The sequence below is a fragment of the Stenella coeruleoalba genome (assembly GCF_951394435.1).
Source record: "Stenella coeruleoalba genome assembly, chromosome: 1".
Lineage (NCBI taxonomy): Eukaryota > Metazoa > Chordata > Mammalia > Artiodactyla > Delphinidae > Stenella > Stenella coeruleoalba.
In genome coordinates, this window is record NC_137169.1 from 141,719,754 (window position 1) to 141,735,930 (window position 16,177).

At 40.2% G+C, this 16,177-nt stretch overlaps 1 protein-coding gene across 2 annotated transcripts in view; it reads right to left on the bottom strand.

Moving 5' to 3' along the window:
• Positions 1-1,628: 1,628 nt before the first annotated feature.
• SLC30A10 (solute carrier family 30 member 10) overlaps positions 1,629-16,177 on the bottom strand; it is a gene marked incomplete at its 5' end in the record, with an annotated part of 35,527 nt that continues 20,978 nt past the window's right edge. For both annotated transcript variants that reach the window (XM_079930969.1, XM_079930968.1), the window contains 2 exons: positions 1,629-2,381; positions 10,076-10,315. In XM_079930969.1, coding sequence (XP_079787095.1) covers positions 1,882-2,381; positions 10,076-10,315 — 740 coding nt within the window. In that variant the 3' untranslated portion in view covers positions 1,629-1,881. The remainder of the gene's footprint in view (positions 2,382-10,075; positions 10,316-16,177) is intronic.

Consider the following 16,177-nt stretch of genomic DNA (forward strand, 5'->3'; position numbering starts at 1 on the left):
AATAGCTATAGTACATACTATATAATACTATTAAGTATATATGCTTAATAAACTCCTAGGGATAAAAACATATTTAGGCATTTTTCTATTTACCTAATTCATGGCCAATTTAAACTCGGATAATAAATTTTCAAGGAATAAAAATTTTCCTATTCTACTGATCACAGTTGCTTCTTTATTTCAGCCTTAGAATTTAAAACTAAGACACAGTTTTTTAAATGGTGTTTGTGTTGAAAAATGTGGGTGCTTTTTCTGTTCCCAATCCAGCATTTCTGATGAGAACTGTGAAGATTCTAAACTGCACAGACTCAATGCTTACAGTCTGAGGGATGATCTTTTTCAGTCACTTTTGCAACCCATCAAAAAAGATTCTAGGGCTTCCCTGGTGGCAGCAGTGGTTGAGAGTCCGCCTGCCGATGCAGGGGACACGGGTTCGTGTCCCAGTCCGGGAAGATCCCACATGCCGCGGAGCGGCTGGGCCCGTGAGCCATGGCCACTGAGCCTGCGCTCCGCAACGGGAGAGGCCACAACAGTGAGAGGCCCGGGTACCGCACAAAAAAAAAAAAAAAAAATTCTAGTTCTTTAGCGAGGCACCTCCCGTTTTCTTATACTTATTTTGAGACTGTTCTGGTGAAAATATTGCTGCCTAAACAGTTTGTTAAATTCATGTCAGATGTTTCTCCAGTACATGGAACGAAAATCAGATTCTAATAGATGTATGAACTTGATAATATGGGTCAAGAGACATAAAAGAAAAAGGTAAGCTCCTTGAAACACATTAAAGGCAGCAATTTAATTAATTCTCATTTCTCCCTTGGACATACACTTTTCCATTAAATTACTAGTTGGCAACTATTGTAAGTACCTTAAAATATGTCTAATTAAAGGAAAGTCAATCTAGCTTATTTTTTGGGCAAGAATGCATACTCAATGCCATATATTCTCCTATCCCGAGAATACTCATTTTCTCTTGGTAAATGCTACGTAGATCAATGTGATCATATAAAAGAAGACTGAAGGGAAATTTGGGCAAATGAGTAAATCATTAATAAGCAATAAATGAAAACAGTCTTAACTAGACTGACTCTAAAAGACAGTATATAGGTACTGTGTCATACTTAAAGGAGTAGAAATATTCCCACACTTCCAAGTGAAAAAAAAAAGCATCTTATGTATTTGAACATTTGAAGCATCCTATAGCTGTAGTTCAGTTCACAGCAGAAAGTCTTTTTCTCTCTACCTCTCAAAATGAAGAAATCATCAAAATGCATTTTCTTCCTGCCTTTCCCCACCCCCAATAAACCTGACATCCTCTAATGTTCGGAGAGTATTTTCTACCTTACTAGGTATTCGTTTTACGTTTATTCAAAAATTAGTCAAAGAAAAAAATTTCTGCAATTATAGGACTACTTAACTTTCCTCTTTTATGATCTCCCAGTGGAATAGAAAAGAATAGAGCTATTATGGTTCTTAAGTTTTTGTTTGATGTGCTTGGCTATGAGCTCACCTGAGAGTCAGCTGGCTGTTCTAAGCAATTCCAAACAAAAACTACTTTGAATCCTGTGTCCACAATTATTGAGTTCCAGCCTTCAATGTCCCTGATATGTATACTAGTGCATTTGCTTCGGAAAATAAATGTTCACACAAAACTGTTGAAGAGCAGCATGAAACACCCAGGATAATGTAAAAGGGTTCTCGGTCACATAAAAATTAACAGACAAGTTCAACTAACATCCCAAACAGCCAAAACCCTCATTGAACACAGAGTGTGTGCACACTGTGAGTGTGATCAGAGTCTATGACCCACAAATCTCTTTCCACAAGCCCAGCTAGTGGTTCCAAAGTGCCTCGCCTATACAGCTTACTGATGAGGGCACCAAACTAAAAATGTGTGCTGTTGACATAACGTGAGTCCTCCTGAGATTTGCTAAGAGCTTGTCCATGGTCACTCAGACAACCTTCCAAAGATACTTCAAGAGCCACTTCTGCTGTTTGCCGTGTCCCAAGGCCATCACTCCGGGACAAGTCCAGTGGGGGACAGCCATTGTGCTCGGCACAGCCATTGACATGGGCCAGAGGCAGTGCCCCGGGGGGACAGCACAGCTGCTTGGTGCAGCTCTTGGAGATGCAGGGTGAGCTGCAGAGCAGCTGCAAGTCCTTCTGCCCCAGGGGCCCCTTCAGGTCCACCTTCTCAAACTGGATGGTCACATTGTGGATTCCCGTGTTGTGGAAGATTTCTCGAATTTTTATACTGGCATCCTGATCTCCCCCATCCTGCTGATACTTGATGTGCAGAGTGGCAATGATCTTCCCACTTATAAGTTCCCAGATGTGAACTTCATGGACACTGCTAATTCCGGGCACAGCAGAGAGTTTACTCACTAGAATAGGGGAGAGAAAACAATAGCCAAGGTGAAGGTTCCATTTGAAACATGGAACCACCACGGGAGGATAGGGTCCCCTTAAGCATTCTCACCAGAATGATGTAGTTACTAAGAATAACAGGAAGCAAAATAGCTGTACCGTATGTGGCTACATCTTCCCATACATTTTCCCATAATCTTCTTCTTCCTCTCTGAATTCCTCTACCATACACTGTTAGCCCATAAAAGGCAATTCAAGGGGCTTCCCTGGTGGCGCAGTGGTTGAGAGTCCGCCTGCTGATGCAGGGGACACGGGTTTGTGCCCCGGTCCGGGAAGATCCCACATGCCACGGAGCGGCTTGGCCCGTGAGCCATGGCCGCTGAGCCTGCGCGTCCGGAGCCTGTGCTCCGCAACAGCAGAGGCCACAACAGTGAGAGGCGCGCGTACCGCAAAAAAAAAAAAAAAAAAGCAATTCAAGAAAATAAATTTCATAACACTCCTCCCCACAAAATGCCCAGGGTGGTTGAGTTTACAAGGCATTCGATGCTCTGATGGACTGGCGTGGGAATATAAGGAAGGATGCCTTTTTTAAAGGGGATTTGGCAATGTGGATCAAAAACCTTAACCAGCAATTCTAACACTAGGAATTTAACTGAAACAAATAACCAAATATTTATGTACAAGACTGGTTTGGGCAATGCTTTTTGTGTTAATGAAAAAAATGGAAATCGTTAAATCAATTATGTGATAGAATATGATACAGCTGTGAAAAACTAAGTTGCATATTTAAGGATATGAGAACGTGTATATAATGTATTTTTAAGTGAAAAAGCAAATAGCTAGAATGTATATATGGTATGATATTCTTTCCTCTTTTTTTTTTAACATCTTTACTGGAGTATAATTGCTTTACAGTGTTGTGTTAGTTTCTGCTGTATAACAAAGGGAATCAGCTATACGTATATATATCCCCATATCCCCTCCCTCTTGAGCCTCCCTCCCACCCTCCCTATCCCACCCCTCTAGGTAGTCACAAAGCATAGAGCTGATCTCCCTGTGCTATGCGGCTGCTTCCCACTAGCTATCTATTTTACATTTGGTAGTGTATATATGTCCATGCCACTCTCTCACTTCGTCCCAGCTTACCCTTCCCCCTCCCCGTGTCCTCAAGTCCATTCTCTACATCTACATCTTTACTCCTGTCCTGCCCCTAGGTTCTTGAGAAATTTTTTTTTTTTTTAGATTCCATATATACGTGTTAGCATATAGTATTTGTTTTATTCTTTCTGACTTAGTTCACTCTGTATGACAGAGTCTAGGTCCATCCACCTCACTACAAATAACTCAATTTAGTTTCTTTTTATGGCTGAGTAATATTCCATTGTACATATGTGCCACATCTTCTTTATCCATTCATCTGTCGATGGACACTTAGGTTGCTTCCATGTCCTGGCTATTGTAAATAGTGCTGCGATGAACACTGTGGTACCTGACTCTTTTTTTTTTTTTTTTTGTGGTACGCGGACCTCTCACTGTGGTGGCCTCTCCCGTTGCGGAGCACAGGCTCCAGATGCCCAGGCTCAGTGGCCATGGCTCATGGGCCTAGCTGCTCCGTGGCATGTGGGATCTTCCCAGACCAGGGCACAAACCTGTGTCCCCTGCATTGGCAGGCGGACTCTCAACCACTGCGCCACCAGGGAAGCCAACATGACTCTTTTTGAATTATGGTTTTCTCAGGGTATATGCCCACTAGTGGGATTGGTGGGTCGTATGGTTTTTAGTTTTTTAAGGAACCTCCAAACTGTTCTCCATAGTGGCTGTATCTATTTACATTCCCACCAACAGTGCAAGAGGGTTCCCTTTTCTCCACACCCTCTCCAGCGTTTATTGTTTGCAGATTTTTTGATGATGGCCATTCTGACTGGTGTGAGGTGATACCTCACTGTGTTTTTTTTTTTTTTTTTTTTGCGGTACGCGGGCCTCTCACTGTTGTGGCCTCTCCCGTTGCGGAGCACAGGCTCCAGATGCGCAGGCTCAGCAGCCATGGCTCACGGGCCCGGCCATTCCGTGGCATGTGGGATCTTCCTGGACTGGAGCACGAACCCATGTCCCCTGCATTGGCAGGCAGACTCTCAACCACTGCGCCACCAGGCATTTCTCTAATGATTAATGATGTTGAGCATGTTTTCATGTGTTTGTTGGCAACGTGAATATCTTCTTTGGAGAATTGTCTATTTAGGTCTTCGGCCTATTGTTGGATTGGTTTGTTTGTTCTTTTGATATTGAGCTGCATGAGCTGCTTATATATTTTCGAGATTAATCCTTTGTCAGTTGCTCCATTTGCAAAGATTTTCTCCCATCTGAGGGTTGTCTTTTCCTCTCGTTTATGGTTTCCTTTGATGTGCAAAAGCTTTTAAGTTTCATTAGGTCCCATTTGTTTATTTTTGTTTCTATTTCCACTTCTCTAGGAGGTGGGTCAAAAAGGATCTTGCTGTGATTTATGCCACAGAGTGTTCTGCCTATGTTTTCCTCCAAGAGTGTTATAGAGTCTGGTCTTACATTAAGGTCATTAATCCATTTTGAATTTATTTTTGTGTATGGTGTTAGGGAGTGTTCTAATTTCATTCTTTAACATGTAGCTGTCCAGTTTTTCCAACACCACTTATTGAAGAGGCTGTCTTTTCTCCATTGTATATTCTTGCCTCCTTTACCAAAGATAAGGAGACCATATGCACATGGGCTTATCTCTGGGCTTTCTACCCTGTTCCATTGATCTATATTTCTGTTTTTGTGCAAGTACCATACTGTCTTGTTTACTGTAGCTTTGTAGCATAGTCTGAAGTCAGGGAGCCTGATTCCTCCAGCTCTGTTTGTCTTTCTCAAGATTGCTTTGACTGTTCGGGGTCTTTTGTGTTTCCATAGAAATTGTGCAATTTTTTGCTCTAGTTCTGTGAAAAATGCCATTGGTAGTTTGATAGGGATTGCATTGAATCTGTAGATTGCTTTGGGTAGTAGAGCCATTTTCACAATGTTGATTCTTTCAATCCAAGAACATGGTATATCTCTCCATCTGTTTGTATCATCTTTAATTTCTTTCATCAGTGTCTTATAGTTTTCTACATACGGGTCTTTTGTCTCCCTAGGTAGGTTTATTCCTAGGTATTTTATTCTTTTTGTTGCAATGGTAAATGGGAGTGTGTCCTTAATTTCTCTTTCAGATTTTTCATCATTAGTGTATAGGAATGCTACACTATTTCTGTGCATTAATTTTGTATCCTGCTACTTTACCAAATTCATTGATTAGCTCTAGTAGTTTTTTTGGTAGCATCTTTAGGATTCTCTATATATAGCATCATGTCACCTGCAAACAGTGACAGTTTTACTTCTTCTCTTCTGATTTGGATTCCTTTTATTTCTTTTTCTTCTCTGATTGCTGTGGCTAAAACTTCCAAAACTATGTTGAATAATAGTGGTGAGGGTGGGCAGCCTTGCCTTGTTCCTGATCTTAGTGGAAATAGTTTCATTTTTTCACCACTGAGAACAGTTTCAAGTTCAGTGCTTGTGATTGGTCTGTTTATATTTTCTATTTCTTCCTGGTTCAGTCTTGGAAGTTTGTGCTTTTCTAAGAATTTGTCCATTTCTTCCAGGTTGTCCATTCTATTGGCACAGAGTTTCTTTTAGTAATCTCTCATGATCCTTTGTATTTCTGCAGCATCAGTTGTCACTTCTCCTTTTTCATTTCTAATTCTGTTGATTTGAGTCTTCTCCCTTTTTTTCTTATTGAGTCTGGGTAATGGTTTATCAGTTTTCTTTATCTTCTCAAAGAACCTGGAAAAGGTTTTATTATTTAGTTTTTATTTTGTTTCATTGATCTTTGCTATTGTTTCCTTCATTTGTTTTTCCTTTATTTCTAATCTGATATTTCTGATTTCTTTCCTTCTGCTAACTTTGGAGTTTTTTTGTTCTTCTTTCTCTAATTGCTTTAGGTGTAAGGTTAGATTGTTTGTTTGAGATTTTTCTTTTTTCTTGAGGTAGGATTGTATTGCTATAAACTTCCCTCTTATAACTGCTTTTGCTGCATCCCATAGGTTTTGGGTCGTCGTGTTTTCATTCTCATTTGTTTCTAGGCATTTGTTGATTTCCTCTTTGATTTCTTCAGTGATCTCTTTGTTATTTAGTAGTGTATTGTTTAGCCTCCGTGTGTTTGTATTTTTTTTACAGTTTTTTTCCTGTTATTGATATCTAGTCTCATAGCGTTGTGGTCGGAAAAGATACTTGATCGATTTCCATTTTTTTAAGTTTACCAAGGTTTCATTTGTAACCCAAGATATGATCTATCCTGGAGAATGTTCCATGAGCACTTGAGAAGAAAGTGTATTCTGTTGTTTTTGGATGGAGTGCCTTATAAATATCAATTAAGTCCATCTTGTTTAATGTGTCATTTAAAGCTTGTGTTTCCTTATTTATTTTCATTTTGGATGATCTGTCCATTGGTGAAAATGGGGTGTTAAAGTCCCCTAGTATGATTGTGTTACTGTCAATTTCCCCTTTTATGGCTGTTAGCATTTGCCTTATGTATTGAAGTACTCCTATGTTGGGTGCATAAATATTCACAATTGTTATATCTTCTTCTTGGATTGATCCCTTGATCATTATGTAGTGTCCTTCTTTTTCTCTTGTAATAGTATTTATTTTAAAGTCTATTTTGTCTGATATGAGAACTGCTACTCCAGCTTTCTTTTGATTTCCATTTCATGGAATATCTTTTTCCACCCACACACTTTCGGTCTGTGTGTGTCCCTTGGTCTGAAGTGAGTCTCTTGTAGACAGTATATATATGAGTCTTGTTTTTGTATCCATTCAGCCAGTGTATGTCTTTTGGTTGGAGCACTTAACCCGTTTACATTTAAGGTAGTTATCGATATGTGTGTCCCTATTACCATTTTCTTTCTTTCTTTTTTTTTTTTTTGCGGTACGCAGGCTTCTCACTGCTGCGGCCTCTCCCGTTGTGGAGCACAGGCTCCAGATGCGCAGGCCCAGCGGCCATGGCTCATGGGCCCAGCCACTCTGCGGCATGTGGTATCTTCCCGGGCCAGGGCACGAACCCGTGTCCCCTGCATCGGCAGGCGGACTATCAACCACTGCACCACCAGGGAAGCCCCTTATTACCATTTTCTTAATTGTTTTGGGTTTGTTATTGTAGGTGTTTTCCTTCTCCTGTGTTTCCTGTCTAGAGAAGTTCCTTTAGAATTTCTTGTAAAGCTGGTTTGGTAGTGTTGAATTCTCTTAGCTTTTTCTTGTCTGTAAAGGTTTTAATTTCTCTGTTGAATTTGAATGAGATCCTTGCTGGGTAGAGTAATCTTAGTTGTAGGTTTTTCCCTTTCATCACTTTAAATATGTTCTGCCACTCCCTTCTGGCTTGCAGAGTTTCTGCTGAAAGATCAGCTGTTAACCTTATGGGGATTCCCTTGTGTGTTATTTGTTGCTTCTCCCTTGCTGCTTTTAATATTTTTTCTTTGTATTTAATTTTTGATAGTTTGATATGTGTCTTGGTGTGTTTCTCCTTGGATTTTTCCTTTATGGAACTCTCTGTGCTTCCTGGACTTGACTGAATATTTCCTTTCCCATATTAGGGAATTTTTCAACTATAATCTCTTCAAATATTTTCTCAGTCCCTTTCTTTTTCTCTTCTTCTTCTGGGGCCCCTATAATTCAAATGTTGGTGCATTTAATGTTGTCCCAGAGGTCTCTGAGACTGTCCTCATTCTTTTCATTCTTTTTTCTTTATTCTGCTCTACAGAAGTTATTTCCACTATTTTATCTTCCAGGTCACTTATACGTTCTTCTGCCTCAGTTATTCTGCTATTGATTCCTTTTAGAGAATTTTTAATTTTATTTATTGTGTTGCTCACCATTGTTTATTTGCTCTTTAGTTCTTCTAGGTTCTTGTTAAATGTTTCTTGTATTTTTTTCATTCTATTTCCAAGATTTTGGATATCTTTACTATCTTTACTCTGAATTCTTTTTCAGGTAGACTGCCTATTTCCTCTTCATTTGTTTGGCCTGGTGGGTTTTTACTTTGCTCCTTCATCTGTTACGTGTTTCTCTGTCTTATTTTGCTTATCTTTCTTTTTTAAAAAAAATGAAACATCATTGTATATATACACACACAAAAATGATTTTTTTAGATAGATTAAGTCTTATTTTATTGAATGACTGACATAAAATATTAAGAGTGGTAATTTCTGGGTGGTAGGATTATGAGAGATTTCTATTTTCTTATTTAGGCTCTTCTATATTTTCCATACTTTCTAAAATTAGTATGTATTTAGAAAGATGGTATTGAACAGTGATGATGAACAACCTGTAGCCAGCTAGAGTTTGAATCCCAGCTAATCATTTACTACCTGCATGACCTTGTAAAATTTACCCAATCCCTCTGTGCCTCGGTTTCCCTATCTGTAAATTAGGAATGATAATGACAGTACCTCATAAGTTTATTTTAAGGATTAAAATGAGTTAATATAAGTAAAGCATTTGGACAATATTACCTAGCATGTAATAAGTATCATAAGAGTGTTCCTATCGTTATTACACTCTAATTTTTTTAATATCTGCTTTTCAATATATCTATATTATTTTGTTAAAAGGCAATATAAGCCAATATATATCACAAGTTGCTTTGTATATGCTTCTTTTGTTTTTTCCATTGGCAAACAAGCCCCTGGAAGGAAAATGATGCGGTATATCTGCTCCTCGGAGCCTCTTTTACCTCCGTCGTCCTCTGCCTGCAGCACTGGGCAAAGAGTAGGCATGCAGGACAGTCACACTGTAAATCATGCCTGTAGGGGGAAAGGCTATCCACGGCTTTTTAATATATTAAGACCTATCAAATCTAATTTCAGCTATTTGTCATGAAATAAGGTCTTCCAACTTTCAGCTGCATAGTGGGCCTGGGCTATAGTTCATGTTTACTGGCTCACTGATGAAGTAATCATAGATAGAATAATAGCAAATATTCATGAAAAAATTTTTTTCCTATAAAAACTTCATCTCCATTTAGAAATACTAGAACTAAAGTTGCACATTCAGTTTCTCACCAACATCTGGAGAGTTCCCATTCAGACATCCTATAAAGTCTATAAAAATGTTCTATCCTCAGATGCACATAAACTCAAGTGAGAGTTTGACCTTCTATTTGAGCAAAGCAAAAAAACAGATTCCACTACTGAATGAGTGAATTTAAATATGGTCCATTTTACTGTGTTATAGGACTCACAGTGACTTGTGTGCCCACAAGAATCAGTTAACTAAAAAGCAGGATCTAGAATAGGAAGGAATGACTCATGTTTTCAGAATAGGGGGAATAAAAATCAAGTCCTGGACAGAGTGGCCTTATCTGAGTTAGAATAAATCTCTGACATGAAGGTAAATAAATAGCCCAGGAATAGGTATTGCCCAAGCAACACATTCTTAAAAATCTGCAGTAGAGTCAGAGAATGATGGGCTAAAAAGGACCTTTGGTTCTCGGAGCTGTGAGTCATCTTAGTAGCAGCAGTCATCTACAAAACATGTGAGGATGTCTCTATTGCGTTGTGATTTAAAGTATTTCAGGATACAGAAATCAAACCCTGCTCTGAAATAATGCTGGCCCTTTGGCCTGAAGAACAGTCACTGGGCAGTGGTTCAAGATAAGAATTGCATGACTTACTCAGCTCTTCCATGTTGACGCCTTTGGGGACCATCTGCAGCAGAATGGCAGCAGTCTCCTTGATGAGTGGGAAGGCAGATGACAAAATAATGATGACCATGATGACAGTCAGGCTGGGGTCAATGTAGCACTGCCAGTTACATGGGTCCTCATGCTTCAGGGGAAGCACGTAGAATATGATGGCCGTAATCACCACAACCACCGACCCCAGGGCATCTCCCATCACATGTAAAAGTACCCCTGTGGGGAAGAAAGAAAGACCAATAAAGCCCATGTGACACTCACTGACTTGGCTTCCCAAGTCTATGAGTACCTGTTGCTATTTGTTCTCTGTTCAGTTAGAATAGCAGGCTGAATTTGAAAGCAAAAAACAACGGCCACTGCTGTACAGAAAACAAAACCTCAGGCCACCATCCCAGGACCCAGAGAACCTGGAACAGCCTAGGAAGATTCTGAGCTGCAGACACCTGCGGGAAGAGGGACTGTGCCAGTTCAAGGTGCCACATTGCTGCCACCTACCACCCATCAGAGGGCACCAAGCCAGAAACAGACGCTATGCAAATGGTTTCTTTTTCTTTCAGACAGGTGTCTGTGATTTAAATTGTTTCAAACATTTCTTTTTTTTTGCGGGGGGGGTGGGTGCCATGCCACGTGGTTTGTGGGATCTTAGTTCCCCAACCAGGGATCGAACCCAGGCCCACGGCAGTAAAACCACAGAGTCTTATCCACTGGACCGCCAGGGAATTCCCAAACTTTTTTTTCCTAATTGAAGTATAGTTGATTTACAACGTTGTGTCAGTTTCTGGTGTACAGCAAAGTGATTCAGGTATACATATTCTTTGTCATATTCTTTTCCATTATGGTTTGTTACAGATAAATATAATATTTATATTTATTTATTCTTTGTCTTCCCTCTACCTTGATCCATTTTCCCCTTCCCTAAATGCATTTACCCACGTCTCACTTAGCCTGTGGTCACTTAAACTGCCTTTGGTTTAAGAGGTCCTCCACAGTGTCCAGCAACATTCCCACTAAATAAAGAGCTCTTTGTAACAATAAAATAACATTTAAATTCTACAGATAATAACAAAAATTGTGGATGCCTTTACTTAAGGGAACCACTTCGGAAGTTTTCGGTCATGATACAGAAAGCATGTAATTCTAAAGAAGATCTAAGTGTCCAGGTGTTTGTTGGACACAGACTGAACTGGGAGTTAGTGAATGGAGTGGAGATTTGTTAGGATTATAAAGTATAAACACAAAGGTTTTTTCTTTACAGAAAGCAACATCAGAATCTTTCTTTCCAAAGTATGGTTTGCAGACCAGAAGCCCCAACATCACCTAGAAGCTTCTGAGAAAGGCACAATCTCAGGCTCCACCTCCAATCTATTGAGTCGATTCTGCTTTTTTTTTTTTTTTTGCGGTACCCGGGCCTCTCACTGTTGTGGCCTCTCCCGTTGCGGAGCACAGGCTCCGGACGCGCAGGCTCAGCAGCCATGGCTCACGGGCCCAGCCGCTCCGCGGCATGTGGGATCTTCCCGGACTGGGGCACGAACCCGCGTCCCCTGCATCGGCAGGCGGACTCTCGACCACTGCACCACCAGGGAAGCCCCGATTCTGCATTTTAATAAGACCCCCAGGTGACTGAAATGCACATAAAAGTTTTCAAGGCGCTGCTATAGAAGAAAGTATACGGATTAACCCTCCATGTATCCCAGATTCACTCAGTAGAATTAATAATCATCCAAAATACTAACAACTCACTCATGGCTGCAACTGAATAGTTTCACTTAGGAGAGGCTACTTCCTCCTGGCAGCACTTCTAAGATTCTGAGTAGCATCATAGGTCGAATGGCATTTTGTAAACACACTAAATGTAGTTTGTGGCAACCTCCCCCCGCCACCAAAAAAATACAAGAATAAAAAGAATCCCCACATCTCCTTCTGGCTGAGTGTTTACTTACGGTAATAGGGTCCCGTTTCAATAAATACATTAAGTAGTCCCATTTTTAAATTCTGTGCCCCCTTCTTCCCACCCCATCCCTATGGGGGCTTCTTACTCCCCAGTCCCTGTCCTCAGCCAAAAAGAGAAACTCAACATGTTCCCAAGAGTTGGTCTCTACAGCTTGTTTCTCCAGGAGGAACTGAAGATCAAAGCTCTAACCTTCTCCAGGACAGTACAAAATACTACCATAAAAATATGAAGACCAAACATTTCCTATATGCACTCGACATCATTTTCACGGCCTGAGACCATCTGTTATTCTCTTTTGCATGATGTCAGCCTCGTTTCCTCCATTAGACTATAAGTAACATGAAGGTGAGGGTCGTACCCTGCATTTCCTTTGTTTGTATTTTAGCACTGGAGGCATACAATCTAGGCACTCGATAAAAAACAGTTTTCTGGTTGGTCAGTCATAACTCCCACGACATAGAGTGCCTTCTGCCTTTTACTTAATTATAATAACTGTAATGCTAGCTAACATCTATGCACCAGACATTGTTATATGTTGCATGTATTTACACATTAAGTCCTCTTAAGGACTCTCTAAAGTGGTTACTCTCTCCACTCTACAAATGAGCAAACTGAGGCACAGAGTAGCTTAGTAACTTATCTAAGAGCACACAGCTACAAAGTGTTCGTGTGGGGATATAAATCTGCATAGTATGACTAGAGAACCACTGGGCATCCTGCCCCATCGAAGTCCTACATTCCAGTTTCAAGTTCTCCTTCTGAGAAATCTCACTACCGGACCCTAAGAATTATATAAAAGAGTGTTCAAACTTATTTTTCACATAATCCACAGTAAGAATCTTATTTTGCATCCTAGCCCAGGCACAAACACACACTGAAACAAATGTTTCTCGAAAAAACAAAACCTATCCTTACATGGGACTTATTACTATTTTCTATTCTATTTCATTCAATTCTAGTTAGTTTTCAAAATGCTGATCATGCTTTACTAAATTGATTTTACAACCCAAACTATCATGACCTTCAGTCTGAAAAACTGCTTACAGCTTCATTTCGCTAAATTCCTGAGATATTGCGGTGTGTTTTCTGGCCTTCCGTGCAAAGATGGTCATGATCTTCTGGGGACCTCAGTCCACTGGCAGGGCTCTGGATAAGTGCGTCAGTAACTTCCAGAGGGAGGATTATTCCCTGTGACGAGAAATCTCAAGAAAGGCTTCTCGAAACATGGGCAAGACTCTGAAGAGGAGACAGGCTTCAAAAGGCAATAGTCCCAGGCAGAGAAACTCAGAGAAAAGGTGTTCCAAGCAGAGAACTCAAAGGAGGCTGCAGAAAAGGATGTGCTTGTCAGGCAACATGGGAGACGGGTGCGCTACATTTAGAGTCACAGACCTGACAGTCTCTGTGAGTCATGGGTCTTGTGAAAGTCAACCTCTCTGAGCGGCAAGATTCTCACTGGTGAAATGGGAATAAGAATAGCATCTGCCTCACTTCTCGAAGAGGCCAGTTCTGAAGAGGACATGATACTAGAAAAAAATGTGTATAAACATCTAACGAAAACATAGCCGGTGTGTGTGTGTGTGTGTCTGTGTGTGTGGGGGGGGGCAGGATAAACTGTGGAAATATTGCCGTGATTTGCTTTTTGCTATTAACTGTCAGGATCATAGAATAACAGAGTCAGTAGAACGCCTGGAAATTAATATGACCTAATCTGGAGCTCTGAAACTTGTTAGTGACTCAACTATCTTGAATACATTTGTGTTGCATGTTGCCATCTCAAAGACTTTCAGGGATAATGTCTTATTATCATGCTAGTCAAAAGATGTTTTATTTGTTATTTCTATGTCTAGCTGAAATTTGAGTCACTTACTATGCATATATAATTTATAATAAAAATAAAATGTAGAAATTTTAAAAAAATAGAGGACGTGAAACAACGTCTGAAAACCCACTGAGAAGTAAGTGCACAGAACTGATGGGAAGGCAATTCATTAAGTGAATCCTCTGTGCTGTTCCCATCAGCCATGATGTCTCACAACAACACAGAGATGTCAGCACTGCTATTATCTCCCTTATGTAGATAAGGAAACTGAAGGTCCAAGAGGGAACGTTACTTGCCCAAGGTCACATAGCTAGTGGAAGGCAGAGACAGAACTCAAACCAGATCTGCCTGCCTAAGCCCTCCTCACCCCACTATATGTATGTCTTAAATGGTGGTGAGACAGGCTGGGACCTGGGACCCTTTGCTGCAGTACTTGCACCTGGACAAACGTCTCCTTGAGCAGCAAAATCAACAAACTCATTTGTATGAGGCATCTTTAAAAAAAAAGGCTCACAGATACAGAGAACAGATTGGTGGTTGACAGAGGTGGTGGAGGGGTGGGCAAAATGGGTGAATGGAGTCAAAAGGTACAAACTTCCAGTTATAAGATAAATAAGTCATGGAGATGCCATGGACATCAGGGTGACTATAATGATGAACCTAGTGGCAGGGCAGGAATAAAGACATAGACATAGAGCATTGACTTGAGGACACCAGGTGTGGAGGGGGAAGCTGGGATGAAGTGAGAGAGTGGCATGGACATATATACACTACCAAATGGAAAACAGATAGCTGGTGGGAAGCAGCCGCATAGCACAGGGAGATCAGCTCGGTGCTTTGTGACCACCTAGAGGGGTGGGATAGGGAGGGTGGGAGGGAGACGCAAAAGGGAGGAGATATGGGGATATATGTGTATGTATAGCTGATTCACTTTGTTATAAAGCAGAAACTAACACAGTGTTGTGAAGCAATTATACTCCAATAAATGTGTATTAAAAATAATAATAAATAAAATAAGAAAAAAAATAATCCTGTACCATATATTTGAAAGTTGCCAAGAGAGTAGATCTTAAAAGTTCTCATTATGAGAAAAAAAAATTGTTACTGTGCATAATGATGGGTGTTAACCAGACACTGTTATTCATGTATTTATAGTTATACTGTGGTGATCATTTCACAATACATACAAAGATCGAATCATTATGTTGTACACCTGAAATTAGTGTTATATGCCAATACCATCTCAATTAAAGAAAGAATAAAAAAACAGAATGTGCTTTGAAAAGGTGAAGTGCTATGATGGTGAACTCCATCTTAAAAACCCATTAAATATATATATAGAATATATATGTTATTAATATATATTATATATGTAATATATATTAATAACATATATATTCTATATATTTATATTTAAATTGAACCTAAAAAAAAGGATAAACTAAAGGATTATGAGTTTTCATCACAGATCCTCTTTCCAAAAAGATTCACCACCATGTTTTTTAGGAATTCCCCTGTTGCAGTTAAATTTTTTTAACTAATTCATTTAGAAATTTTTAGGAGCTCATGTGCTGCTGTCGTTCTTTTCTGATTTTCCCTCCAGATTCATTCTGGGTATCACTTTGTAAAACAGATGTGAGACTCTCAGAAATGAAGGCATATCCTGCATTATTTTTTTTCTTTGTATTATTTACCTCTAAGCCCCACTTCAGGCTTCCTCAAACCATCTAAAGGTAAAGGGCTGCATAACTTTTGTTGAGATTCTCCATCAGATTGGGAATTGGGCTTTCTTGAATCGCTCTGAAGCAAAATCTGTGCCCAAGAAGTTGGAAAGGGGAGATGTACTGTACCATGTTGGTGTCTGGTAAGAAACCCACTTTTGAACTCCCAGGGCTCAACTTTGCTCTGGGTTTGTGACCTTGAGCGCATGGTAGGAGGGATGCAAGTGATGTGCCTTCCTCTGTCTCCCCAGAACCCCTTCTTTAGACCTTGAGGTGGAACCTCAACTGAACCAACAGACCATCTCAGGAGCAGTTTTCTGACCAAAATAAGTGAGGCAATGAGGGTCAGTCAGCAAGGTCACTTGGGGCGTAACCTTGGATAGGTCCCACCTACTCTTTTCCAACCTTTATCAAAATGATATCCAATTCAAACAGGCTGCATTTTATGTTAGCAATATCCACGGGCGGGCAAAATCAAGCAGTAGCATGCCAGGGATCTGTGAGACTCTGGAGCAGGCAGCGTGAGCATGGGCCTAAGTGGAGCAAGGATAAATCATTAGCAACTCTGACTCCCCCAGAATCGATGC